The 25,647-nt window shown below is 43.2% G+C and overlaps 2 protein-coding genes across 5 annotated transcripts; both read left to right on the top strand.

The window, feature by feature from the left end:
- Positions 1–709: 709 nt before the first annotated feature.
- Positions 710–11,523, top strand: TXNDC9 (thioredoxin domain containing 9). 4 transcript variants are annotated; one of them, XM_066176582.1, is made up of 5 exons: positions 710–968; positions 3,150–3,366; positions 5,498–5,616; positions 7,510–7,764; positions 9,989–11,523. In XM_066176582.1, exons 2-5 carry the CDS (start codon positions 3,178–3,180, stop codon positions 10,104–10,106), a joined length of 681 nt encoding a protein of 226 aa, XP_066032679.1. In that variant the 5' UTR covers positions 710–968; positions 3,150–3,177; the 3' UTR covers positions 10,107–11,523. The 4 variants fall into 4 exon arrangements, with proteins under 4 accessions (XP_066032679.1, XP_066032680.1, XP_066032678.1 ...); XM_066176583.1 differs by lacking the exon at positions 710–968 and adding an exon at positions 1,303–1,468; XM_066176581.1 differs by lacking the exon at positions 710–968 and adding an exon at positions 1,475–1,591.
- Positions 11,524–20,048: 8,525 nt separating this feature from the next.
- Positions 20,049–24,659, top strand: LOC136285771 (lysozyme g-like). The gene is made up of 6 exons (XM_066177300.1): positions 20,049–20,070; positions 20,318–20,392; positions 21,207–21,296; positions 22,330–22,526; positions 22,760–22,898; positions 23,624–24,659. The coding sequence occupies exons 1-6, from the start codon at positions 20,049–20,051 to the stop codon at positions 23,752–23,754; spliced, it is 654 nt and encodes a 217-aa protein (XP_066033397.1). The 3' UTR covers positions 23,755–24,659.
- Positions 24,660–25,647: the final 988 nt, after the last annotated feature.

Raw genomic sequence — 25,647 nt, 5'->3', positions numbered from 1 at the left:
TGGGAAGGCTGACCTGGAACAGAGAATGGACAGAGCGAGAGAATAAAGCTAAAACTTAAGGCATCAACAGGAAGGCCCGGGTGCTGCTGCTGCAGGGCAGGAGGACGTGGCCGACGTTCAGAGAGACAGTGGTGGAAGTGAGGCAGCAAGCACCCTGTATTGGGGCAGAGGGGCTCTCAGGTGCAGCCTCACCCTCTTGTGGCCACCTTCCTCCGGAGCAAAGCAAGACAGAACAAAAGTAACAACGGTCACAGGCAGCCCAGGCATAATTTTACGTATTTTTTTAATAGGCTTTAAGAGCTGAACGTGTTTTGTTGTCATCACCCTGCCACTGTAACTCCTTTGGTCGAGAGAGCGAGGCTCACTGTTCTCTACACCTCTCAGGCTCACCACCTCCACATTGCTTCGCTCCCTAGCACCCCGACTTCTTACTCCCCTCTGCCTTTATACAGCTGCAGCTCCTTATCAGCCTCTCCCACCCAGGCTCCCAGCCGACTGCAGATAAGAGTTTATCTTCCCACCGCACCTTCCCCGTCAGCGCACTTCGCTACCGGGGAGGCAGATTTCCAAGAAAGAAGAAAGTAGAACACGTGTGTTTGGGTTTGTTTTGTTGTTGTTGTTTGCTTTTTTATAAAAAAAAAAAAAAAAAACACGCTTTAATATCTCGTTACTTATATTAGTGGATCTTCCACCGCACTTAGAGGAAGAAGTAAAGAGACAGTGAGCCACAGTTGCTGCAGCACAGCCCGGTTCTCGGCGAGCCCGCCGGAGCTGCACGGCCCCCGCAGCGTGACTTACCTCACGCCATCGCTCCGGGGCCCGCCCCCGCCGCTCCCGACCGCCACACCCCCGCCGGGGCCGGCCTCGGCCTCACGCCCAACCCCGAGCAGGAATCCCCCAAAGAGCAGCGCTAGCGGAGAGCGCGGCCACCGTCCCCTCAGCAGCCACCAGAGCCGCGTACGCCACAGGCAAGTGCCTCGCAGGCAGGGGGCGTGCCCTGCCCCGCCCCTCGTGGACAAGCCCCGCCCCTCACAGGCCCGGCGGGAGAGGGACCCGCAGGGCGGCAGCAGGCGGGCGCTGGCGGAGGCGGGGGCCCTCGGGGCGGAGCTGCGGCGGCGCGGAGGGCGGGGTGGCCCCTCGGGCGAGCCGTGCTCCTCCCACGGGGCGGGCGGGCTCCGAGTTTACGGCTCCGGCCCTCAGGTGCGGCGCACGCGCGCGCGCACATACGCACGCACGCACGCACGCACCCGGCACGGGGCGCACGCGCGCCAGTGGAGCGCGCGCCCGCGGCCAAGTCAGCGCGTCGGGGGTAGTACCGCGGGTGCGCGCGCGGCCTCCGGCAGGGGCGCGCGCCCGCTTTACCGGCCAATCAGCGCGTCGGGGAGAGTTCCACGCGCGCGCGGCCCGCCCCGCGCTAACTCTCGCGATAGCGGCGGAGGGGCGCGGCCGGCGCGCGAGGAAGCGGAGGGTGAGCGGCGGGTCCGGGACCGGGTCGGGGTCGCGGTTGCCGCCGCGGTCGGCGACGTCGCCAGCACCGAGCCTGGGGCGGGGCGGGCGGCGCGGCGCCCCTGGAAAACCCGTCCTGAGCCGGGTGGGTGGATTGTCTGTGGCGTTGTGTGTAGCGACTCCGCGGAGGGAGGCGCGAGGCGCCTGCGCAGTGCCCCCGCCGTGTGCCGCCTCCCTCGGCCGGGACCCCGGCGCCCCTTCCCGGCCGAGCGCCCGAACCGCTTCCCCGCCGGTGGTGCCGAGGCTGCGTAGGAAAAGCCTCTTGGCCCGCGTGGTTCCGCGTCCTGGGAGTCGGGAGACCGCTGGGCACCTTGGATTGCAGGGGGGACTGGCCGGGGTTGGTCCTGTTTTCCTTCCTGTTTGCTTGGAGGAAGAGCCTCCCTTTGCCCCAGCTGAGCAGGGTCTCTCCGTCCCCTGGAGACCTGCTGGCCTCTGATCTTCGCCGGCAAGGTTCATATTCCCTCTGGAAATAAAAAGGGGGAGGGCAAGCAGACTTTTGGTTAGCAGCTTTGGGAAGAGGGAGGCAGGGCGAGGTGCCGCGGGTCAGAGCGAGTGTGGCAGTGACACGTGTGGCAGCGGGCTGAGCACTGCTGGTGCTGGGCTGCTGCCGTGGTCTGGGTGCTTTTCCCGTCCTTACTCAAAATGTTTCTCTTGCCTGTGTATGCAAGGTGCTCACAGAGCCAGTGACGCTGGCAGTTCGCCTGCCTTGAAATACAGCCAAGAGTACCCTGGAGCCCAAATTCAGCACATCAGATCCCTGGTCAGCAGGTTGAGAGTCTGAGCAGAGTGACTGTGCATTGTCACTGTTTCAAAACTGTTAGTCACGACACTGATAATTTTCTGCAGTGTAAGTTTATTGGGGAGGGAAGTCGATTGTGTTGTCACAACTCTTCGTGTGCTCTGGTTAGTGTTTTGTGTCTTTTGATGTGTTTGGGCAGGGAGAACTTTACAGAAAATTATTTTGGCTGTTTTTCTTCACACAGCGATTAGGTAGTGGCTTTTAAATCCTCTTGCTGGCTGCCATAGGGTGCTGTTTGCAATAGCAATTTTCTGGAACTAATTAAAGCGGTGTATTGGCCTAGAGCACTTGCTGTTGAGCACCTTGTCTTTCTTGTAGCTGAGGAGAAGAGTGTTAATTCAGATTTAAATATGTTAATGTGCCTGAGGGGCTTAAAGTAATCGCATTTAAACTACTGGCACAAACCTACATACTGAATGTTGCTTAGACTTGTTCTGAGGCATCTTATACCTCCTCCCAGCAGCTTGGAGCTTTCCAACTGGATCTTCTTGTTTCAGAATATTTATTAAAGTAGGTAAATCTGGTTCAGGATGAGAGTCTTTTTGGAACTGGTGAATTTTTCTTCTTTATATTAACAGCCAGTTATAGGTTCCTGTGCACTTTCAGGAGTTGCCTTTGGGGATGAAAAAATGGGACTTGTCTTGTTTCTTTGCCATCTGTGTTCATTGTGCAAGTACTCTCCAAAGTGGGTTGCAGTAAAGAAAAGAACTATCTGCTAACTAATTCTGTCTTCAAATAGCAGAGCACTTTGTTTTTCTATGATGTGAACTGCAAGCAAAGAGAGATTAGAGTTTTAATTACATGTTTGTGTAAATGTTAATTCCTTGTGTCACTGTTTCCACAGCTCTGAAGAGACCACTTTCTAGCTAAAGATGGCTGCTGATACCTCTGTTGATATCCTTCAAAAAGTTCTGGAGAATGAAATACTTCAGTCAACCAAGGTTGTGGAGGAACATCTGGATGCTGAAATACAGAAGCTGGACCAAATGGATGAAGATGAATTGGAACGCCTTAAACAGAGGAGACTTGAGGCCCTAAAAAAGAGCCAGCAGCAGAAACAAGTAATTCCTGTAGTACAGACTTTTGATGTGTAGAGTGTAACAGACTTCTTTGGAAACGCTTGGGAAATTGTATACATGAACTAAGTGTTTTGGGGTTGTTTGGTTGGTTTTGTGGATGTTGCCCTCCTTCTCTCCTTTCTGTGCTTATTAATTTTAAATTATCCAGGAAAGTAAGTATCTGTCAAAGTGTGCATGCTTCATGTTTTTTAACAGGAGGAGAGAAGCACCTCTGTGATTGTTACAATGACGAGTCTCATACAGGGATTTCAGTGTGTCTGTGTTCACTCAACATTGCTGTCTGGAAGCTTAAGTCCTGTAGGCAACCTAGCCTGAGGCTTTAGGCTCCTTCTGAGGTGTCTTTCTTCTGAAGCTTCTGGATTGTTACTTAGAGCATGTTAAGATATTTTGTAGAAGGATGAAATGGGATTTTTCGTTGTTCCTTGGTTGGAATCATTTGTCACAGTCCTTCTAAGCCAATGAAATGTTGTCTTTGTATGATTGCTCATTTCCTCTTACAGGAAGGAAATTCTCCCTTGGGACCTGACACCTCATGTCAAATGAGGTGACTTTTATGCTCCCTCAGAGCTCTTTTTGAAGAATAGTTTACACCATAATTTTGGTAACAAATGGTGCGAGACCTGAATTACAAGTAGGAAATCCATAGGTTTCTCATCTTATTCCATTTGAGCTAACCTAAACAAGAAATTGATTGTGGTGGGGGACAAGTGACTTGGCTGAAAGGAGATGCCTGCCTGTGATGGAGTCCTTAAAAGCTGATGCCAGACTTTGAGATGGGAATGCAGTGAAATGTCGTGACAGGGCTGGGATGCTGGAGGACAGCAGCTTTGGTTCTGTGAACACAGAGGTAGAGAAAGCGGCACACTACTCCCTTGTCTTCAGAAGTTCAGTTTCTATTTGATTCTGGTGTTTTCCTTTTTCAGAAGTCATAACACTTAGATGTCCTTGGATGTGAACATGTGATAGATCTCATGCAAAAACTTTTTCATGTCATTTGGTCTTAAGTCACTGTTCTCACACACTTTGAAATGCAAATGTGTGGTAGGATACTGCTCAGTAAAAGGAGTCTGCTGTCAGTGTGTTATTCCAGAATAAATCTGCGGAGAGGGAAATTAATGCATAATCACTGTTGAGGGATAAGTGAGTTCTTGATTTGCATCATGATGACTTCTTCGTATGCTCACACTTCCATGAATTTTTAATGAATACAATATCTAGGAGATTCTTTGTTCTATCCTAATTTAGCTTACAGTATATCTGTGGTTTGCTTGGAAACCTTTTTTTTTTTTTTTTTACCTTCTTAAGACAAAACGGCAAGATTTATCTAAATTTTTTTCCCCCACTGAAAAATGAAAGTTTTTGTCAAGTTTTGTCATACTGCACTACTTCTAATTATTTAGATTAGTCTGTACTTGTTTAAATACACTGCAATTAACTTCTAGTAAGGTAGAGGCTGTTGGTTTTTTCCCTAAGTGTGTTTGTTGTTAATATGGAAGATTAGCTCTTTGAAAACTGTATTTGCTCACTTAATCAGGCAGTTTTTGAAGTTGCCTCTAAATTTTAGCTTGTGACATTTCTCCATCAGTGTTATGACTTATGGTGCACTTGTGTTTTCTGAATGATTTTCTGTGAGCCTGGTTCATTTTAAGATCCCTTCAGTGCATATTTGAAAGGTAAACATCGTCTATTGCAGATGAGTTAGTAGACTTTTTTTCTCACTGATTTTTTTCATAGAGTAAAAAATTTAAAAATTTATTTAATTCATGTAATGACTTGATTAAGTTTAAGAGGAGTTCTTTGAGTGTAGTAAAAAATTTTCAAATGCCTAGAATTTTTGTTGTATTCTTTGAACTAGTCTTGTCTTATTGAAGGCTACATTGCAGAATTTTATGTAGCTCTGTACAAGATTTGTATTTCCAAATAAGCAAGGTGGCCTTATCTGTGTATTTTCAAAATAAAACTAGACGGGAGGAAGTAATTTGTTTTCCCACTATTGTGTGAAATAAGTTTTCACTGCCGGTCACCTCTTCCATTTTCTAAAAGCTGTAGAGTTTGCACAATAGATAGGGTAACAGCCTCCATACTAATTATTTGCTTTTGTATTTTCCAAAAGGAGTGGCTTTCAAAAGGACATGGAGAATACAGAGAAATCCCAAGCGAAAGAGACTTTTTCCAAGAAGTCAAAGAAAGTAAAAACGTGGTTTGTCATTTCTATAGAGATACAACGTTCAGGTATAATAAATAAGCTGTGCTGAAGAAACCTTTTGTTTAAAGATGTTTACAAAACAGATGTATTTTTTTGTTCTTTCAAATCCCATTCATGAACAGGCATTTTTAGAAGTATTCACATTGCTTCATTATAAATCTCAGTCCCTTTTCAAGACATTTGATTTTTTAAAATGTATTTTTTCCACTACAGTTAATCTGAACCTGATTTGACAACTATTATTACTCTGCTATATAGCTGATTAGAACATGGATGTATAACCTCTTTGACAATATTTGAGAGACTGCTGTGTTTCATTATTGATACAGTTTGAGGCAGCCAGGTCTGTCAATGTAGACCATACAAGAGCAGCATTTCAAAAAGATGGCTTTAGTTATTCCAGATAGAGATATTCCAGGTGGTTCTGGCAAACAGGAAAAAAAAATATAACCAAAGTCTTGTCTCGGCATCTTGAGACTTTAACCTTTTACTCTGAAAGGATCAGTTGCAGCTGCTTTCCCTTTGTGCCTGTGCCTTTGTAATTCTGTCACTTTTTTTAGTGTGAGACACCTAGATCTGAGAATATGTGTTGACTCAGAATAGGAACCCAAACTAAGATGTCCCACTTCCTTGGAAGAATTTCATCATGTGTTCTGGGTTGTAGGCTCAGTTGTTCCTCACTGAGTCTCTCTCAATGTGTTCTGTTAAAATGCAGTTGCAAAGTAGAGTAGTTTATTGAAGGAGGAGCCAGTTGTCCTGGTTTTGGTTCTTTGGTGGTTTTTTTCCCCCAAAGGTGTTATGTTTTCCCTAGCTTATAGAATATAAACTGAAGTAGCTTTCATGTGAGAAATTGAAAGGGGTCAAGGCTGGATTTTGCTGTGAGGTATCCGTGTCCTACATTTCCTAAGTGTTTAAAGCAGTTCTATTTGGCTAGCTTTTACTCAAGAGGGTGAAAGGCTATCACTGCAAATGAAGTAGCTTAGGACAGGTTTGGGTTCTTGTTTATTGAATCAGCAAAGTCTGTAGGCTCAGACAGGAGAAGAAACTTTGGAGAAAGTGCTTTGTAAAGTCTGTCTTGCTGACAAACAGGTTGAAACTTGTGTGTAGGGTTTACCAACCACCATATCAAATTGCTTTCATCTTTTCCAGTCCAGCTGTTTTGTTCAGCTCTCCTCTCAACTTTAAGGACAGTCACATCACAGAGTTCGTGCAGCAAAGCCAAACAGCTTAGAGAAGACAATCCAGAAAGCTGAGATTGCAGGTGGCAAGTCCACAAATCTCTGTGATCTGACAAGTATTTTGAGCAGTTCGTGTCACTGTCCCATAGCTGGGGAACCATAACTGTATATGCTCACTCCTATTCCATGGCAACAGAGAAGTGAAGTATTTTTGCCTTTAGCAGTACTGTGCAAAGCAGTCTGTGCAAACAACTTTTTTTTCCACTTACACTGATTTACTGCATGTCAGCTCTGAAGGTAGTGACTGCAAAAAATCTGACACACTGTAGCACGTTGAGAGTACTTCTCCGAAGAAACCTTCCATAGAGAAGTTTTTCCAGTTGACGGGCAGTGAAGATAGAGCTGGAACAATAGAATGAAATGTCATCAGTAAGTGCAGGCCTCAAGAAATGAGAGCAAGGCTTCCAGGTGTGTGGAAAGTAATTAGGAGGAAATTAGAGAAAGAGATGGTGTAATTGTACAGTAGAGGTGCTCCAGGCTGTTCCACTATTAGTCATTAAATCCAGCTACTTCTGAACCATAGTTTCTCTTGAAACTAAATTCTCAATTACAAAGGTCATGTCTAAGTATTAGCATGATAGAACTACCCCTTTATTGCTCCTTTTAAACTTTCTCTCAAATGCATATTCTTCAGCTTATTCCTTCTAACACTTTATGTATTTTGGGTTAATTTTTCTACAGGTGCCAAATAATGGACAAACATTTGACTGTATTGGCAAAAAAGCACATTGAGACAAAATTCTTGAAATTAAATGCTGAAAAATCTCCTTTCTTGTGCGAGAGACTGCGCATCAAAGTAATTCCCACTCTAGCACTAATAAAAGATGGAAAAACACAAGACTACGTTGTGGGCTTTACTGACCTCGGTAACACTGATGACTTCACTACAGAAGCCTTAGAATGGAGATTAGGCTGTGCAGACGTAATTAATTACAGGTAATTAAGTGGGTTTTGATTCTTTTGTTTTCAGATTATGTACAAAGAATGAGCTTGCAGACAGGACAATCTGAAAGGTTGTAACTTCAATGTGTTGTACCCTAAAAAAGACATGTGAGAGTTCATTCTAGTTACTTAATCTGTGTGCTTCATCAAGGGAAAGAAGAGAATCTCTTTGGCAAAGTATTGAGACAGTGTAATGAGTGTTGAGTGTTCCTTTTTGTAGATTAATAAAAATAAGCCCAGTTCTTGTCATCAGGTGTATGGAGTAGCAGTGCTGCTCTGATACAGCTTCAGAGTCATGCATCCAGTGTAATCCTATAGCATCTGTAGATGTTTCATGTCACAGTTGCAATGCAGTACAAGTCTGAGCATTTTTGATCCAGTTCAGAGAAAACTCAGCAAGTCATCCTTAAACTGCATCTAAGTCAGTATCATATACATGAATATACTTTTTTCTTCAGAAAACAATACGGAAAATGGAAAATTTGAATAAGTGTAAATAAATTGAGTAACAGTAACTTATAATCATCATAAATACCTTGTTAAAGACTATAGAACAGAAAGCAGTAGAACATATCTGTCACCACAATAGCCTAACTTCACAGGAGAATTATTTACCAAAATTCTGCTTTCCTTTCCAGTGTGGCACAAATGTCATCTCTCTTTTTATAGGTTAACTTTGCTCTGTTGTTTTGAATGTCTTTAGTGCTTTTTTAAATTTTAAATTTCATTACCTGAATTTATTTAAGTGTCTGAGGTAGAATTTTGGCAAGTATTGTATCTTAAAGCCATCTCAATTGAGCCACTACTCAATTTGGCTTAGTAGCTGCTGAACTTTGGATGAAGTGACTGAAATTTATGATTTTAAAACAACTAGTATTTCTCAGTTCAGTAAAGAGCAAATATGCAGAGACAGCTTGGATGCATATTCTAGACAGCAACAGCCTTTTATGGGAAAAATCCTTCACTGGAGTTGTATCAAGCACCACTGAATTTGCTAAACATTGATACATTGGCTTATGGCATAATTTTACTTCTGCTTGACTCTACTAGTACTGTGTATTTGTTCTTAGCTCCTCGTGGAGTGGGGGAATTTTGTTGATTTTGGCACACCCTGGCTTTGCAATGCAAGCCACATTGCCACACTGTTCTGAAAGTAACATCCCACTCTCTGGAGTTTCTGAAAAGGGCATAGGCCTCCTCAGGGCTTAGAAATAGATCTTTTCCTTCAGCCTGTGGGATAGTACATGGTGAAAGGGTATACTTTATTTAGGGGAAAAACTGTTCAGGTCAGATTATTTGCCCAAAGTCAAGATTCAAGTGGTATGTTGACGTATGTAATTAAATCGCAATCAGTGAACTGTGTATTTGGGATATTAATCAGCAAAATAGTATTAACATTTTGTAAAAAACTACAAATTTCTAAGTACCCCTTTATAGCTAAATCCAGAAGGTTGTAATTGTTGTAATTACTCACTCACTGACACTTGGATGCAAACCCCTCTCAGGTCAGGTGAGCAAAGGCAGGACACACCCTTTTATGAGCAGCCAGAGGGGATTCCCGTTCTTGTGCAACCCTGCTGAGAGAGAAGCAGGTGCTCCAGCTTTATATGAAAACCTGCAGCTCCCAACAGGGAACACAGGTCCATTCCCATGGATGCGCATGCTGGTGAGACAGGCCCTGCAGGATCATGAGGGCACTCTGGGGTGCAAGTTTCCCCATGGTTCTGTAGAAGATGTGCAGTCCTTTGGGGAAACTGCTCTGCCTGGCCTAGGCAGAGATAGCACAAGGTGACTTCTGGCAAACACCAATTCTGGCTCCAAAGTCCCCTTTTAGCAAAGCTTTAGCTTCTTTTGTAGTGGTGGCTCCTCACCTGTTTCGAAAAGTCTCTCTGTAATTCCCTAGTTACAGTTTCATCTGACTGACTATTGTCTCTAGCATGATCAGTTTGCAGGAAAAACTTTTTCAGACAGCTTTTCTCTACAGTTCCACTCACAGGTGCTGTTTACTTTCACACTCCTGTCTTAACTCTAGTTATCCAGGCCATTTTGACCAGGATGTGCTATGCTAGCAACACCACAGCACTGCTTAGGGTGGCTGTAGCAAGTAGGCATTGTGTTCTCTTAGAATGTGTTTTTCTGGAGAAACAGGTCATTAGAGATGATGCTTACTGTCTGTATGAATGTGGCTTTACCAACTTGTCTTATCCTTTTTCTGTAGTGGAAACTTGATGGACCCACCTTTCCAAAGTCAAAAGAAATATGGAACAAGCTTTACAAAGCTGGACAAGAAGACCATCAGAGGAAAGATATATGATTCAGATTCTGATGATGACTAGAAGAGCTGCTAAATATATTTGTAAATCATCTTTTGTTTATGCGTGGTACATTTCTAAGAATGTTTTTTATAAAGCTTACTGCTTTTCATTACATCTGCACATAATTCTCATTTTTCTATACAGTTTTATACAACTGAGTCACAGCAGAAAAAAGCTTAAGTATTTTTTTTCCTCTTTTGGAAGTCATTTTTAATTTGAAAATCTTAGTCCTTCTAACTAAATGACATGGCAAAGGATGAACTTAAGCCTTTTGTCTTAAGTATAAGTTTATGAAATGTTTTGAAGTAACTTAGAAATAGCTGTGTGAAGTCAGACCAAAGGTCCCTCTGGCCCAGGATCTGGTCTCAGTGGCTAAAAGAAAATGCACAAGGAAGAATGAAAACAGGGTGACCAGACAGCAGAGCTTCCCCACAATCTACTTTAAGCAATCTGTGGCTTGGGGAATGCCATATCTGAGAGCATTTGCTGCTTAAAATAATGGGAAAAAAGTCTCTTTAAGTCCTCATAGTATCCAGGCATCCACATCATGTGGCAAGGAGGGCACAGTTTAACTGTGCTGTGTGAGGAACTACTTCCTATTGTTTTCATTGAATCTGACAAGGGGTTTTTTTCTGGTTTTCTTCATTAAATGAGGTAACAGACACTTTTAAAAAAGATTGTTCTCTATCAGTTCCTCTTCCAGTTGTCTTTTTAAAATTATTACTACATATATTATCAGTAAAGCACCACAAAATTACTAGTAAGGAAATATGCATTTTATCAAATAATTGCTTATCTTATGGTGCCATATCATGCCACTGAATAAATTACCTGCATTAAACCATAAGTTGTAAAAACAGTCATAACTTCTGTGAATTCTGAAATAGATGGCCAAGAGAAATGCCCTTTTACTATCTATGAATGCTGCATGTCAGAGCTGATACAGCAGGTAATAACACATAGCAACAAGCATATTGAAAACAGCCTTGTTCACGGATTTGTATCATTCTGTGGTTGTGAATGTGTGGATTTTATAGCAGATGCTTTGTGCAAGAGAGTAGAATAGAGAAAAGTATTTGGGAGAAACCTTGATTGTTAAGTTTAGATATAGTGCCGCATACTGTGTAATTCGTAATGGACAAAATTTTTAAGAGAGATCTTCCTTGGACACAATGTAAAATTCCTGGCTAGGTGAACAGTTGATGAGTTTTCTTTTCATTTTCAAAAGAATTGTTTGCTTTGTGCTGAAAGACCTTTTTGAGTTGGTACTTTGAATCCAGTTGGTCCAAAAAGCAATGAAGTGGGTCTAGCCAGTCTCGCTGCCTTGTAGTAGAGAACACTTGTGATTGGGCCAGCCCAGCAATATATCTCTTTAAGTTTAAAAAATTCTATTTTGTTTCTGTTCATGTACATTGAAATAAAATTATTTTAATTCTAATGTTGACTACTGCATCCTTTCAAAGAAGGATATCTAGGTGCTGTGGATTAATTTCTCTAAAGTCCATCAGAAAATTTGTATGAGCCCTTTCTAGATTTCTAACAGGTGATATACAGTTCTGTCTTAACATACAGGATCACTTGGAGAACACAATCAGCTTAAGGTGTACACAGCTGCCTGTTGATCTAGGAGAAGCATAAAGGAGACTTGCTTTGCATTGATCCCATTTAATGCACAAACTTTAAATGCAGTAGAAAGTGCTCTCTTTTTTTTTTTCCTGCATCCATTTGCATGAAATTCAGGAAACCAATGTTCCAACAGTATTTTTGCAAGTGTCTTAGCAGGACTCATCACCGAGCCCTTATTGTGTTGAATAAGCTATGGAAATATAAAATCACCTCTGATGTAGTTGCGTGCTGTGTGGAAACGTGTGGGCTTGTTAGGATTCCAGCACGGTGCGTTGTTGGAGGTTACTCAGGTCAACGTGGGAATAACCTCATTACAAACTCAGTGCAAATCCTACTTGGAGTCTGTGCTTTCATGTCACTTTAAGCTGATGATTTTTTTCTAGGTTAATCTTCCTTCATCCTTCCTGGGACCTCTTCCTTCATCAGGCTTGTAACATGACCACATATACTCTTCTGCTGATACAACAAGTTTGCAGGAATGTTTGGCTTGTTTAGAATCAGAGTCATGAAATGGGCTGGGTTGCAAGGGGCCCTAAGATCATCTAGTTCCAACCTCCCTGCCATGGACATGGGTAACAAGGGAAGTTGTGACTGTTGGTATTATAAGTTTAAATTTATTTTGAAGTAGCAGTCTCATAGATTTGCTCCTTCAAGTCTTTACTTTCTTTGTCTGCTTTCTGCGTATTCTGTCTTGAATGAACATTAAAACTTACTGAACAGTCCCCTTGGTTACACCTCCATCCTGCATATTACTTTGAGGTGAACAATTCAAACCCCAAAAATTTGGTTTTGCTGAAACCTAGTTGGTCTTTAAGAAATGGGAAATTCATCTTATTTAGGTAGTGAGGAACAAATTACTCTTCTGTGGTAGAGTTTAATGATTTTGCCCTGCAGGTTAAATTAATGAGTTGTCCATGGTCATAAGACCTGGGACAGCAAGCTAGAAGTGTCACGATACAGAGAGCACCAGCTCAAAGAAACTCAGCTGTACAGACCTGAAAAGCAGAAAGATAAACTTTGTCAACAGCAATCTAGTGGCCACAGAGCTGATAGATGATAATGACTTGCAATATCCAAAAGGAACACAGGTTTTATGTGTTTATTTACTTACAGGGGATGGGTGAGGTATCCGAAAGCATGACTGACTAAGGTTCCTGGACCCTAGACCAGTCACAAAATTGGTACCTGGTCTGTTATGTGTCAGCCATGAAAAGTTGGACAACAAAGAGATGAGAAATGTTCAGGTATAGCTTTGAAAGTGATGGGGCTAATGCCTGAAATCAGCATATAACTTTAATAATGATTAGTGTTTAAGTCTGTCCTGATGCTAAGTATGAAATAATTTTTAAAAAGCATGGAAGCAATAATAATACCCAGACAGGATCTCTGTTGTTTAGCCCTTGATGCTGAATTATGTACTCTTGACTGGACACTCCTTGATCACTGACTGATCCTGATCCAAAACACAGCTGGGTTTTGCTGTGTTTCTACTCAAGAAATCGACCCCAAAGTGAAGTGCTGAGTTGAGCTTTGGGATCCAGGAGTGTGAAGAAGTCTGGTTCCAGAAAGAGGCAGGATGAGAAACAACTTCTGGAGAGGGCAACAACTGAGTAACTGCTTTCAGATCCTATTAGTAGGCTGGATTACCTGCAAGTGTCACAGGGGTGGAGGGAAGCCTACTCAAAAGATGAATCGATGCTCTCAAGACCTATGTTACAAGTAATCCCCATTTTTCTATCCCCCACCTAGAAATTCTAATATGAAGGCTTTCCTACAGCCCAAATTTCTATAGAAATTTGGGCTTTTACCAGTGTAGTTTCTAAGACAAGCCGTTTGTCTTCCCCGTAAGAGTAAAGCTGATGTTCTCAACCCAGTACGAGGGATGCTGTCACTTCATCTCTCACATACACACAAACAAGCACTAGCTGCTGCAGCAGTAATGTGGCTTTTGTATTCATTGCATATACAACAGCTGTGTAACCCACATTGTGAAAGGAAAAATCCTTTCAAAAGTAGAGGTTGATCTGTCTGTCTCTTTAGAACAGCTATATATGAGAGCTTGAAAGTGAGAGTTATGCTCTGGAGCTGAAGAAAAGCCCCTAAGAATTGTAAGGTGGGAGTACTTGATGTTTAGTAGACTGCCTGAGAACTCTTCTGAGGGATATGTTGCTCCTGAGCCACATTTTAAAGGATAGATAGGTTCCACCACATTTGACACAAAAAAGGTCTACTCTGATCTTTTGTTCTTTGATCGTTCTTGGGAGCCTTCAGCATCCAGTTCAATATGATCCAAGACGCTGCAGTCTGCCAGATGCTCCTTGTTCCCTGTCCGTCTGCAGAGCACCATTCTGTATCACATGCTACAGAAGGGAACTTATGCTCATACCTCCTTCATCAATTTATGGTAACACATCAGTCTGGCTAAAGCAATACATACAACCCCAGAGCATCACCCAAAAATACCTTGTTCAAATTTGGTTAATTTTAAATGTATGTACACTGAGATATGTTGGATGTATGTTGATGGAAAGGAAGTAGTTAAGAAAACTTACTTTCAGAGAGCCCCTGAGGTGCGTATTCTAAAGCTACTTTTTGGTTTTTGATTGTTACAGCCATGGCTTGAGCTGCCTAAACTAAGCCAACACTGATCTAGTAGCCAAGTAACTGTGTCAGCTGAGTTGAATCTGTTAATATAATTTGCATTTTGGATCACAGCCTGTTCAAGCATCACCCACCTGGTGGTGTGACTTCAACATGTGACTCTTATAAAAAAGGTTTAAAAATTAACTTACCTTCCTTGCAAACCATGCAATCTCTGGTAACGATTGCCTTTTCCCAAGATGACATTGTATGAAAATCAGGTGATTGTAATACACAGAACAACATTAATTATCTTTCTGATCTACTTCCTCCTTGCTAATTATTTCTTTTGTTAGTGCACTGCCCTAGAAAAAAGCCTGGAATTGTTTCCTGTTTGCTTTCTAGAATGTTAACCGTCCTCAATGCTTTGTATCATTAATTCCAGGCACGCAGAAGTGCCCTTAATAGTTATCATCAAAACACAGAATGGTTTGAGTTGGAAGGGACCTTAAAAATCACTTAGTTTCAAGCCCAATGGGCAGGGACATCTTCCTTGTTACTCAAGGCCCTATCCAGTGTGGCCTTTAACACTTCCAGGGTTGGGGCACCCACAACTTCTCTGGGCAACCTGTTTCAGTGTCTCACACAGACACTTTCTTGTATCAAATCCAAACCTACCCTCTGTTGGTTTGAAGCCATTCCCCCTTGTCCTATCACTACATGCCTTTGTACAAAGTGCCTCCACAACGCTCTTGTTTGGCCCCTCTAGGTAGTGGAATGTGCTATAAAGTCTTCCCAGAATATTTCCTTTTCCAGGCTGAACAATCCTAATTCTCTCAGCTTGCCTTCATAGGAGAAGTGCTCCAGCCCTCTGATCACCTTGGTGACCCTCCACGGGACTTGCTCCAGCAGTTGCACATCATTCTTACTTTGGGAGCCCAGAGCTGAAGGTGTTACTGCAGGTGGGATCTTATGGGACTGTAGTGGAGAGGCAGAATCCCCTCCCTCAGCCTGCTGGCCACAACTGACTTTGGTGCAGCCCAGACACTGTTGTTTTTCTGGTCTGTGAGTGCACATGGCTAGGTCAGTTTGAGCTTCTTGTCAACCAATGCCCCCAAGTCCTTCTCAGGGCTGCTCTCAATCCATTCATCCCCCTGCCGGTATCTGTGCTTGGGATTGCCCTGACCCATGTGCAGGACCCTAACCTGGATCAAACTTTGAATTACTTGCTTTAGGTGATAGACTTCTCTTTAAGATGGGATGTGAACAAGCTCTCATGGAATCCAATCCAGTGTGACCTTTTTCCTAGGACACCTTTCCTTACATTAAAATAAAAAAACCTCATTTTTGAGAACAGAAGGAAAATACTTGTTTTCCTCCCTCATAAATACTTCTGGCCTTAGATATTTTATGTGAAGGCCAGAGAGATGCAAAGCAGGATATTACTTCAATGCTCATCTGCATTCTCCAGAAAGGCAAGATAAAGGAAGAGATTGGGACCCTCAGCACATGTTCTCTTCTCAATAGAGTGAAAACTGAGAGCCTCATGTCTTAAAAGTTTGAAGACTTTTGAAGATACGTAGATGTGGTGCTTAGGGATCCGGTTTAGTGCTGGAATTGGCAGTGCTGGGTTAATGGTTGGACTCGATGATCTTAGCAGTGTTTTCCAACCTAAATGGTTCTATGATTACTTCAAGGTATACTACATGTAAAAAAGAAAAAACTATGGAAATTTAATTACTAAACTGGGTGTGTCCCTTTAAAAGCTGGGAAGGACAACCATAGAGGATTTGTCTGAGATGATGCTACAGATGCATCTTTAACTGGTCAGTTAGTGGTAGGTATCCAACCTACGTCAGCAGTGATGGGCAGCTTCCCTACAAAGCAATTACAAATTCTGAAAATACCTGGTGTTACCTATAATTACGTCTGAGACAAAAGGAACAACCTGAGAAATTCATCTGCCTATCGATGTTATGAAACAAGTTGAAACTCACAATGGAGACAATAATTAATGTGGGTATCGTTCCAAGGAATTTTAGATGGTATTCTCACCACCCAGTGATGTGATGCTAAAACCTGCAACCTGAAGGAGAATAACATTTGCAGCATGTAGTGTTTTTCATAATGATGCTCCATTTTGAGCGCTTCTCAGTTAAGCAGAATGAAAATCTACCCTTGGCACAAGGGGGAAAAGATATAAAGTGAAAATCTGTGAGTAGGAAAGAACTGTTGGTACTAAACCTTGGTGTGCTTTAGATCTCAGGAGTGGTCCCTTCTAGTTTATGCAAGACAAGTGGAAAATGCTGTTGTGACAGGTAACATTTTTTGTCCACTCTGCTCTCCCTTTCCCTGAATGTAACCGACAGTGTCATTGCCAGATCACAGAGAAAGTGTGTCTGTGGTCACCAACTTCAGCTTAATGCCAGGATGCCCATGAATGCCAGGAACCTTTCCTGCTTCTTAAATTTTAGAAGATGCAGATACTATCTGATAAGTGAACTCCTCCTCTTTCCTTAACTTTCCATCCCCCTCCCTCCCAGTCACACGCTGTGCTGACCAAACCCAGCACAAGGACAACAGGTATTGACACTGTACTTCTGATGTAATTTTCCAAATTAAATCTATCATAAAAATGAAAAAATGTGCTGTTCTGGTGACAGATGCAGCCCACTCTCATTAAGTGGTTCGCATACACTCAATGCTCTGTATTTACAGCCCCACAAAGACATTTGAGCAGAAGATGATGTTTTCTGACATTGTGCAACTCTTGATATATGGTGGTGCCTTGGACAAATGCACTGGCTGAGAGCCCTGCTCCATTCAGTGTATATGAGTATGTTTCCATAGAGGGTGCTTGCTTTTGGCTTTTACTCTAAAAGGCAGTTGGAAAAAAATGTGTTGATAAAGAGGTTTTGAGAGAGAAAAAGTCCATAACACTGCTGGAAAAATATCCCTTTATTTGGGCTTACAGTGGAATTTCTATGAATACAAGGAAGCTGTTCCAGGGACCTAAGAGCTTACAGCAGCACATATAAAAATACTGTATTTAAAACATAGCATCCACTACTCCAGGAGTACATAAGGAGTAATGCAATGCAGAATACGCATTAAGAATTCATGTGCATACTGCGAAATGTAGAAAAATGTGATTGCGTGGTAACAAATGGAAGAGAAAAATATGTAGCAAAGACAAGAAGTATTTAAATTCAAAACTTTGTCTTAAGGACCATCAGCAAGTGGACAACGCATTAGGAAATAAGTCTTACCTAAAGTTATAGGCTACTTCTCAAAGAAGATCCCAGGTCATCAGCATGAACACAGGCTCAGTGACAGAAGTACATTAGTTTTTTGTCACTAACATGATGCTGTTTTTATAAAGGATACCCAGATGTTAATACTAAATCTATTTGAGAGAATATATCTCTTTCTAATATAAATTGCCTTGTTCTGTAGAGGATAAATGAATATATCTACTGGGTTTGCTGCCATCAAGCTGTGCACTATGAGCTTTTGCCAGATCATTTCTTCTGGGTTTCCTTCCCTCCAGCACTTAATCAATCTCTATTTACTTTGAAAGCATTAAAGCACACTGTACATGTGATGTTTGTAAGTGTTAAACCATGACAACACCACAAAAATGTGCACCTTACATTATGTCAAACTTTACCTTCTACTGTTCAAAATGTTAAACCCCAGCAAAAGGATTATGTGATAGTCTAGTCTGAGATACCACAATGAGATACCAGGTTTGTACATGAAGAATGATTGCCTAGCTTTGTTGTAATCTTTGGAAAGGTTTTCGTAGGAGCTCTATATTTAAGACTCACCTTAACCCTTATACTAAACCTCCTGTAACAATGCCTGGTTTTGAACACATTAATTAGTATTTGGCCAAAACAGCATTTCCTACCTGCCACATCAGTTGCAAAAGAGCAATGGGAATAGCTGGATTCGTGATGCATTAAGTAATGAAGAGAAAGCTATCAGAAGAAAATCTTGGCCTTCCTAACCTCCATGCATGCTGGACAGAGTCTAGGGAAGAGAAAAATTTGGCAAATGGAATAGGATTGAAGGGCATTGGCCTCCCAAAATATCTTTCCTTCTCCAAGTGACTCAGATGTTTTAGATGCATGAAAAGTGTCTTGGCTGCAAAGTGCAAATCTTTCAGACCCCCTCTGTGTGTCCCCACTTACTTCAGTTGCTGAGAGACCAGTTCCTTCCTCCTAATCTCTGCTGCAACCTCCTGCCTCCCCTCATCCTAAACTCAGACCCTGCCTTTGCTCTCGAAATAGTCAAGTGCCCACCCTGGATTAGGTTTGTTGTAAGCAATGAAGAAGTCGGATGATTTTCCTTAATTGTCCTTGTTAAAATTCATATGGAAGTATGATACTTAATTAAAAGCTTGCCTACCTGAAATCACTGAGGAAACAAGACAAAAACAATTGTTCCAGAAATATGTCCAGATGCAAAGCAAGGAGAGGACTACACAGGGATCTGTTTTTTCCCTGGCCTCTGCCACTGATTCACTTCAATAATTTCTGCAAGTCATTTACTGTGCATCAGTGTGCTTATTGATGGGGGAAAACCAGTGTTTATTTCCTTTCACAGAGTTGTCCCGAGTCTGACTAACCACCACTTGTGCAAATCTTTGGATGAAAGAAATCATTGGAGTTCTAAGCTCTTAATATATATTGCTTATTGTACTTTAAAACAGTCATCACACTAGGTAGGAATTAACATTCCAAAGCCCATAGGGTGGATACCTTTTCCTACATATATATATAAAAGTCATCGAGTGACCTGCCTCAGAGGAAGGACGACTGAATACAGGTGAGTCTGAATTCACTCACAGAATATTTATTTAGAATCCAAAGCCTTGATTTGTTTGGATTTAGCATTTTGACATTATTGTGATTGCTATGCTGTTTCTATATGAGGCCTATGAGGTTTTTGTGATGGGGGTGAAAAAAAATTCCTGCATGTGGAAACAGCTACATCCCGTAGCTTTCAGTAGGGGCCCAGATGGATTTGTCATTTAATTCATAGGTGTTGGGTCAAGCTGTATTGTTCTGAGCTTGTGAATACTTCGCCTTAGTGCTAGAGCTCCAACGGAGCTACCAAGCGGACCCTGGATCTGGCCGTAGGCATTGCTGGCCTGAATAAGCTCAGTCAGCATGAGGGAGTCTTTCCAATGATACCAGTGGATTATTTGTGTTTCTGCATCCATATAGTCTGGTTTGCAGTAGAAATGCAGGCTAGAGAAATGGTCACATGCTATTAAAACTGATAATGTATTTTCAGGTGTTAACAGGGTTAGTATTAATTGCCTACAAGACTCATGGTGTGTTTTGTGTTTGAAATCCTCTTGGGAAAAAAAAACCCAAAACATTTGTAAATGCTGCTCAGCTTAAATGTGTTAATCAGCAAGGCAAATACAATCAATTTTTTTTGCATTTGACAGCTATCTTCTGATGACATTTTTGAATTTTATTAATAGGCACAACACACACATTTATTAGTAAAGAAGTTATCTGCCAATATCACGTAGAGATATCTTGGAGTTGCCTTGCATACTCTTAGCAGAGTATTAAGGGTCATAGTTATTGATTTTTGAAAACAAGTTTTTCCAAAAGCCAAGGAAAAATCCTTTTTGAAGAGAGAGGCAGGGGTGGTGTGCACTTTACAGCACATTAGACTTCAAACACCTATAAAATAAAGGAAAGCTAGTGGACCTGCTCATCATAAAGACACACTATGCGCCTTCAGGAGGGGCCTTGTGAGCAAGCAAAGACATCTGACAGGGGCTAAAAAGGCCCCCTGCTAGTCCAGGCTGCCAAGAGGGACTTTCCTGATCTCAATCTCTCCAATCGGGAGAAAGTACCTCCATTGCCCAACCCCTCTTCAGCTGATGCCATCCCTGTCTGGTGCCTCAAGGTGGAAGTTTTTCACATGCCAACTTTTCTAGAATGCTGTTGAAAATCAGTAGTAATTTCTTCATGTTTGGCAAACCACTGTGTTTCCAGGTCTCCCGGGACAGCTGAGGAGAGCCATCACCATGATCCCCACACTGCTGTTTCTGGGTCTTTCAGCCCTTGTTGGTGAGACAGGTTTGGGTTGCTGTCGAAAAGCACATTGGGAATTGTTTGCAGAAGGACCTGGGAGAGGAAGTGTGCAGTCAGGCCTGAGACTCCCTTCCTGCACGGCTCTGTAAGATCCTGGGTGGCTGAAGGTCCTCAGCTGCTGTCTGAGGCTGCTTGCTGCCCACATGTGTCTTTTAAACCAGCTCATCTGGAGGATGGGACTGAAACCAAGGGAGTCACATTCACGTCTCCACTCAGTTTTCCCACATAACCTTATCCAATCTCCCTGCCTTCTCAGAAATGGTCTCACAAAAGTGGCAATCTGTTTGATGGAGGCTATTTGTTCCTCGGTTACTGAGGAAACAGGGTAATTTTCCCAGACTGAGGCAAGCATTCTCCTGAATTAATTCCTCACCAAGTTATTGAGGGATACAGGAGACAATCACAGCCAGGGTGCTCAGCTACTGCCAGCCATCATCTGAGTAGTTCCAGACACTGTGGGGCATTGAATGGGAACAGCCCTTGGAAATTAATGCAGAGGCTCTGATTCTCCCCTTCCACACCAGCCTTTAGACCTAGCAGGGCAGGCGCATATTCATCTGAATGGCCATTAGATCCATTTGCTTCAATATTCAATTAGAAAGGAACCAACTTCTGTTCCCTGCCTTTCTTTGATAACATTACTGATGGGGAGCAGTGGCAACCATACAAGCAGGGCCAACACAAGAGGATGTGGATTGCGGATTTTGGACATGCTTGACTTACATGCACTTGCAGGATTTGAACAATACTGAGATCTTACGTGTACAAACTCTTCCGCTTAATATTGCAGCTCCGTCCGTGAGTTCCAGTTGCTATGGTGATATAAGTGCTCTTCAAGCCCCCACGATCACCTGCACACCTGCAAGAGCTTCTGACTGTGGTATGTATCATTCACTGCCTTATTTGTCAACTTGTTTGTACCTGAGAGAGAGATGCCTTACCTTCTGTTATTGCCAAATTAAATGTGGTGCAGCTATTCAATCAGCCAAAAGGAAGAAAGTGACATTTCCTCTCCCAAAACAGCAGCTGAAGCCTCCAGACCTGATGGGAATTGGAAGGACAAACTTCACGTCCCACAGTCAGGATCTTCAGCCTGAAAGCAAAGGGAACTAGTACCAACCCTTTTCAGTCAAAACAGCTTTTTCGTCAGCCAGAACTTTAGCATCAGCCTCCTCACAAGACCCCAGGGCTCGTCAGCTCTGAGGGTAAGATAGAGCCAGGTCCTGAGTGCTCGCATGTTGGCTGAGCTGGCCAGTGCTGACCTGCCAAAGACACACTTTACAGGAGGAAAGTCCCAGGTGTGTAGACATACTACCTCTGGTTGACTCATTTTTGGTAACTCCTTCACATTCCTCTCTTTCTTTCCTGGTGTTACTGCCTGGTGTCACCACACAGCTGACTATGTCACATTCATACTGATGATACCTCCAGGGATTTTGCCATGTTCCTCAGATGTAGGCTCTTCCAGGGCAGACACCTGACTGCCAGCATTCAAGCATAGATTTGAACCTGCTTGCTTGTTTCCAAACTGTTTCAAATTTGCTTCAAAAAAGCCCCCACTCTCTAGAAACAGAACATAGCTGTTACTGCAGTGTGGCCAGTCTCAATTTTTTCAAAACCTTTTTGAAATTTCACTTTTCTGACTCTAGAGGTGCAGCAGAAGAAGAGGACCATGCATTCCACCTCCTAAGAAGCCTCCCTGTTCCTCTGGTCATCCTTGGGTAGTGGAACAGCAGCTCCCTGGCCATGGTCAGAGCCAATAGAGCTGTGCTTGTTCCTCAAACCCCATTGCCCAACTTGATGTAGATGCGATTTCTTAAAAACTTGAGTTATTCCTTCGATATACCTGCTCGAGAGGGAAATAAGGGGTTTGGAGAGGGGTGTGTGTAAATCTGCCTTTTCCTACTCCACAGGATATGCCATGCTACGGAGGACTGCTGAGGCAGACCTGGTACGCCTGAGACGATACGAGATCCCAATCAAGAGAGTGGCCAGAAACCTGTGCCTGGACCCAGCGCTCATCGGAGCCATCATGTCCCAGGAGAGCCGTGTGGGCCTGCTCCTGGACAACGGCTGGGACCGGGCACGGCAGAGATACGGCCTGATGCAGGTACTCCAGGGTGATAAGCGTGAGCACAGCAATGTAGTGCTTACCCCAGGGCTTCATCTTGGCAAATGACTGTTCTGTGTTTGAAAGAGCACTTTCTTGCAATCCCTCTACATCAAAGGCTGTGCTTAGGTGTTGTCTTGAGTAAGGTCACTTCAATGAGTTGAAGGCTGGGAGTGCAATGAAGAGGGGGTGGCATTCAGAGAGAAACCCATTTTCTTGTTTTTCTTTCCTAGATCAGCAGGCAGCAACTGCAACCTTATGTGGTGTGGGATAGTGAAGAACACATAAATCAGTGCTCAAATATCCTGGTTCTTTCCATTAATGAAGTACGGGCAAGACATCCTACCTGGACCTGGGACCGGCAGCTGAGAGGTATGGAATGAGCTTTGTACTAGGAAGGGGCAGACTGACTGATGAGAGTGCTGTGTGCTTCTGGTGTTGCTTCTAAGGGAAAAAGAGCATCAGTCTGGCAGATTTTACAGCATCTCTTACCAAAAAAAATCCCACAAAAACCCCAAGTAAACAAAAGAAACCCTCAAAGCCCTGAAAAAACAACCAGTACCAGAGTTTTCTAGTTTAACAGAAGCAGAACCAGACCTGCAGATTGGCAGTGAGAAATGGCAGTTAGGTCAATAAATAAGATAGAAAGCAAGTAAAGAAAAGTCATTGGAGAATGCAGAAACTGAGGCATCACAACACAACAGGATTATTGTGGCAACCTGTTAAGCTGTATCCAGGAAGACTGTGATCCAGGTTTCCTTGTAGTCCGTCCTATCCATGTGCTGGTTTGTTCACCTTATGGTATTTCTTGCTCTCCCTTCCTTGCTCTGCTACTGCCCTTCCTTTGCTCTGATTACACCCTTTCCTGATAAGAGTGTTCCATTTCCACCTGCATTTGGAGAAAGACATGGGCTCCTTCACTATAGCAATAAAGATTTTACAAAATCAGTCACTTTTCAACAATCATGCACAATCAGCACTTTGCCAAGTAGTTCTTGTTTGGTGAGATGCATGGTGTTTTTTGCTACGAATTTTTGCTCTTAAACCTCTATTTCTTACTTACAAGCCCATAATAACTCCTTCTTAACTCTTTCCAGGGGGAATCTGCACCTACCATGCAAGAATGGGCAACCTCCCGGTCTACGAGGCAGACCCATGCAGCAGAGACTACAGCTACGTCAACAGCGTGATTAGGCGAGCCCAGTACTTTAAGAGAAATGGGTTCTAGGTAATAAACGCACCCCACCACCGAGCCTCCCCTCTGCAGACAGGCCCAGCAGTGATCACAGTACCAGAGCAGTTCCTCAGCTCCCCCGGCAGGACCGATGCTGGTGGCATTGCCAATGCCACCTTGCTCACCCCAGCAAATCCCAGCTGATGGGGAGAGCTCAGCACTGCCTTCCAGGAAACCCCCAGGGATGAGATCCCACAAGCTTGGGGCCTTGGAAAGGCAGATGAGGACAGACCAGGAATGTTTAAATTTTGAGTGAGGAAGGTGGCTCTTCCTGTTCAAAGCAGCATCCCGGGGCTGTTTGTGCATCTCCCAGACATGGACACAAACAGCTCTCCCTGAGCATCAGCTGTGCTCTTCCCATCTGCATCCACCTCCTTCTCTCTCCATGGCCAATGCAGGAGATGAATACCCTGTTTCCCTTCCCTTGGTGCTGCTGGCTAAGGAGCAATGAAGAGACTTCTCAGTGAGCCTTTGGTCTCTGCAGTAGCTGAGTGTTCCTGTAGCCAGCCTTGAGAAGGACATACTAAAACATGCTTTGGTTGGTCTCCTGAGTCCACAGCCATGGTGCAACTGGGGGCCTCATCAGGGCATCTATATGGAAAATACTGCAAGTGCCACAAGCAAGCCCTTGGAGCAGGAGTCAGCCTCATATGTACCCATGCTGGGAGGTATATCACAGCAATAATTTTGGTAAAAAACCCCACAACCTTTCCTGCTTTAGCTTTGGCACATTTATGCTGAGTTTCCTCCAAATTTAAAAGCATCTCAGCATCTGTCCCTCTGCCAGGAATCCCAGTTTCTAATAGACGTGAATGAGCTCTGGTCTGTTTGAAAGTGGATGGGTCTCTCGGTGCCAATTTATTAATTAACAATAATGAGAATGACAGAAATAAAGACAAATGTTAAATCCCAATGTTTATTTTTTCAGTTTCATGGGGCTCAGTGGGTAGCAATCTACAGCTTGAGTAGATAACCCTATTCAGTACTCTTGGAAGGGGTCTAAAACTCAAGAACAGGGAGAGAGTACTGGTGCTGAAGACTGGATAAGTCAGAAGAGCTGGGCCTGAGCCTGGCTGCTGACCCAAACTTGTGAACATGGTAATAGGAATGTTACATTTAGCCTTTCAAATTACCATTTTGGAGGTATCAGGGTACTTTTCTTCCAGCTGCCACCATTGCTGACGCAGAAGTGATGTGCCTGGCAGTCCTTGCCTGGCAGCAAGGGGCAGCGCTGTGCACGTGCCTGGGCTGCCAGGCAGGGTCAACACAGGCAGGATGAGAGCGGGATTGGAGACAGCTTTTGCAAGCAGAGCAATTTTAATCCTGTGCCCCTCGTATTGCCAGTCACTCATCTGCTTACCATCATGGCAAGGACTCTGCATGATTAGCATACCTTACAAGCAAACTAATTTTATCACCTCTGGAGACCGGAGGGAATCCTAGGTTGTCTCAAATGCCACTGTTTTTTGGGGTTTTTTTAAGACTACCATAAACAGCTCAGTGTTGAGCAACCACAGACATTGAGCTATATTTTATTTAGTCTTTTGTGAATTCCACACTATATTAATGTAATTTTACTAAAATCATTACTTTGTAATACAAACTTATGAAATGTATCACATGGTTGTCTACTTGATAACTTATGTGAAATTCATAGGATGAAGCCTTTGCTGCATTATGTTATGTAAACCTCTGTGTTACAGAAACCTATTGTGTAAAGCCTATGAGTGAATTTTTTGTAGATCAGTGTAAACTTCAGATGGGGCAGGGAATCTCATTGCTGCGCACGAGTACAAAGCTGGGGGTTGAGTTCCAAGGGTGAGCAATAGTGGAGCTTTCTTTGGTTGCCCTCATGTCATCTTAAGACAGCCACTGCCAGCAAGCTCC

The sequence above is a fragment of the Chamaea fasciata genome, unplaced genomic scaffold, assembly GCF_029207755.1.
Source record: "Chamaea fasciata isolate MVZ Bird 193981 ecotype frontalis unplaced genomic scaffold, bChaFas1.0.hap1 SCAF_2, whole genome shotgun sequence".
Classification (NCBI taxonomy): Eukaryota; Metazoa; Chordata; class Aves; order Passeriformes; family Sylviidae; genus Chamaea; species Chamaea fasciata.
Note: the sequence above shows the minus strand (reverse complement) of the source record. Positions and strands in the feature narration are given on the sequence as shown.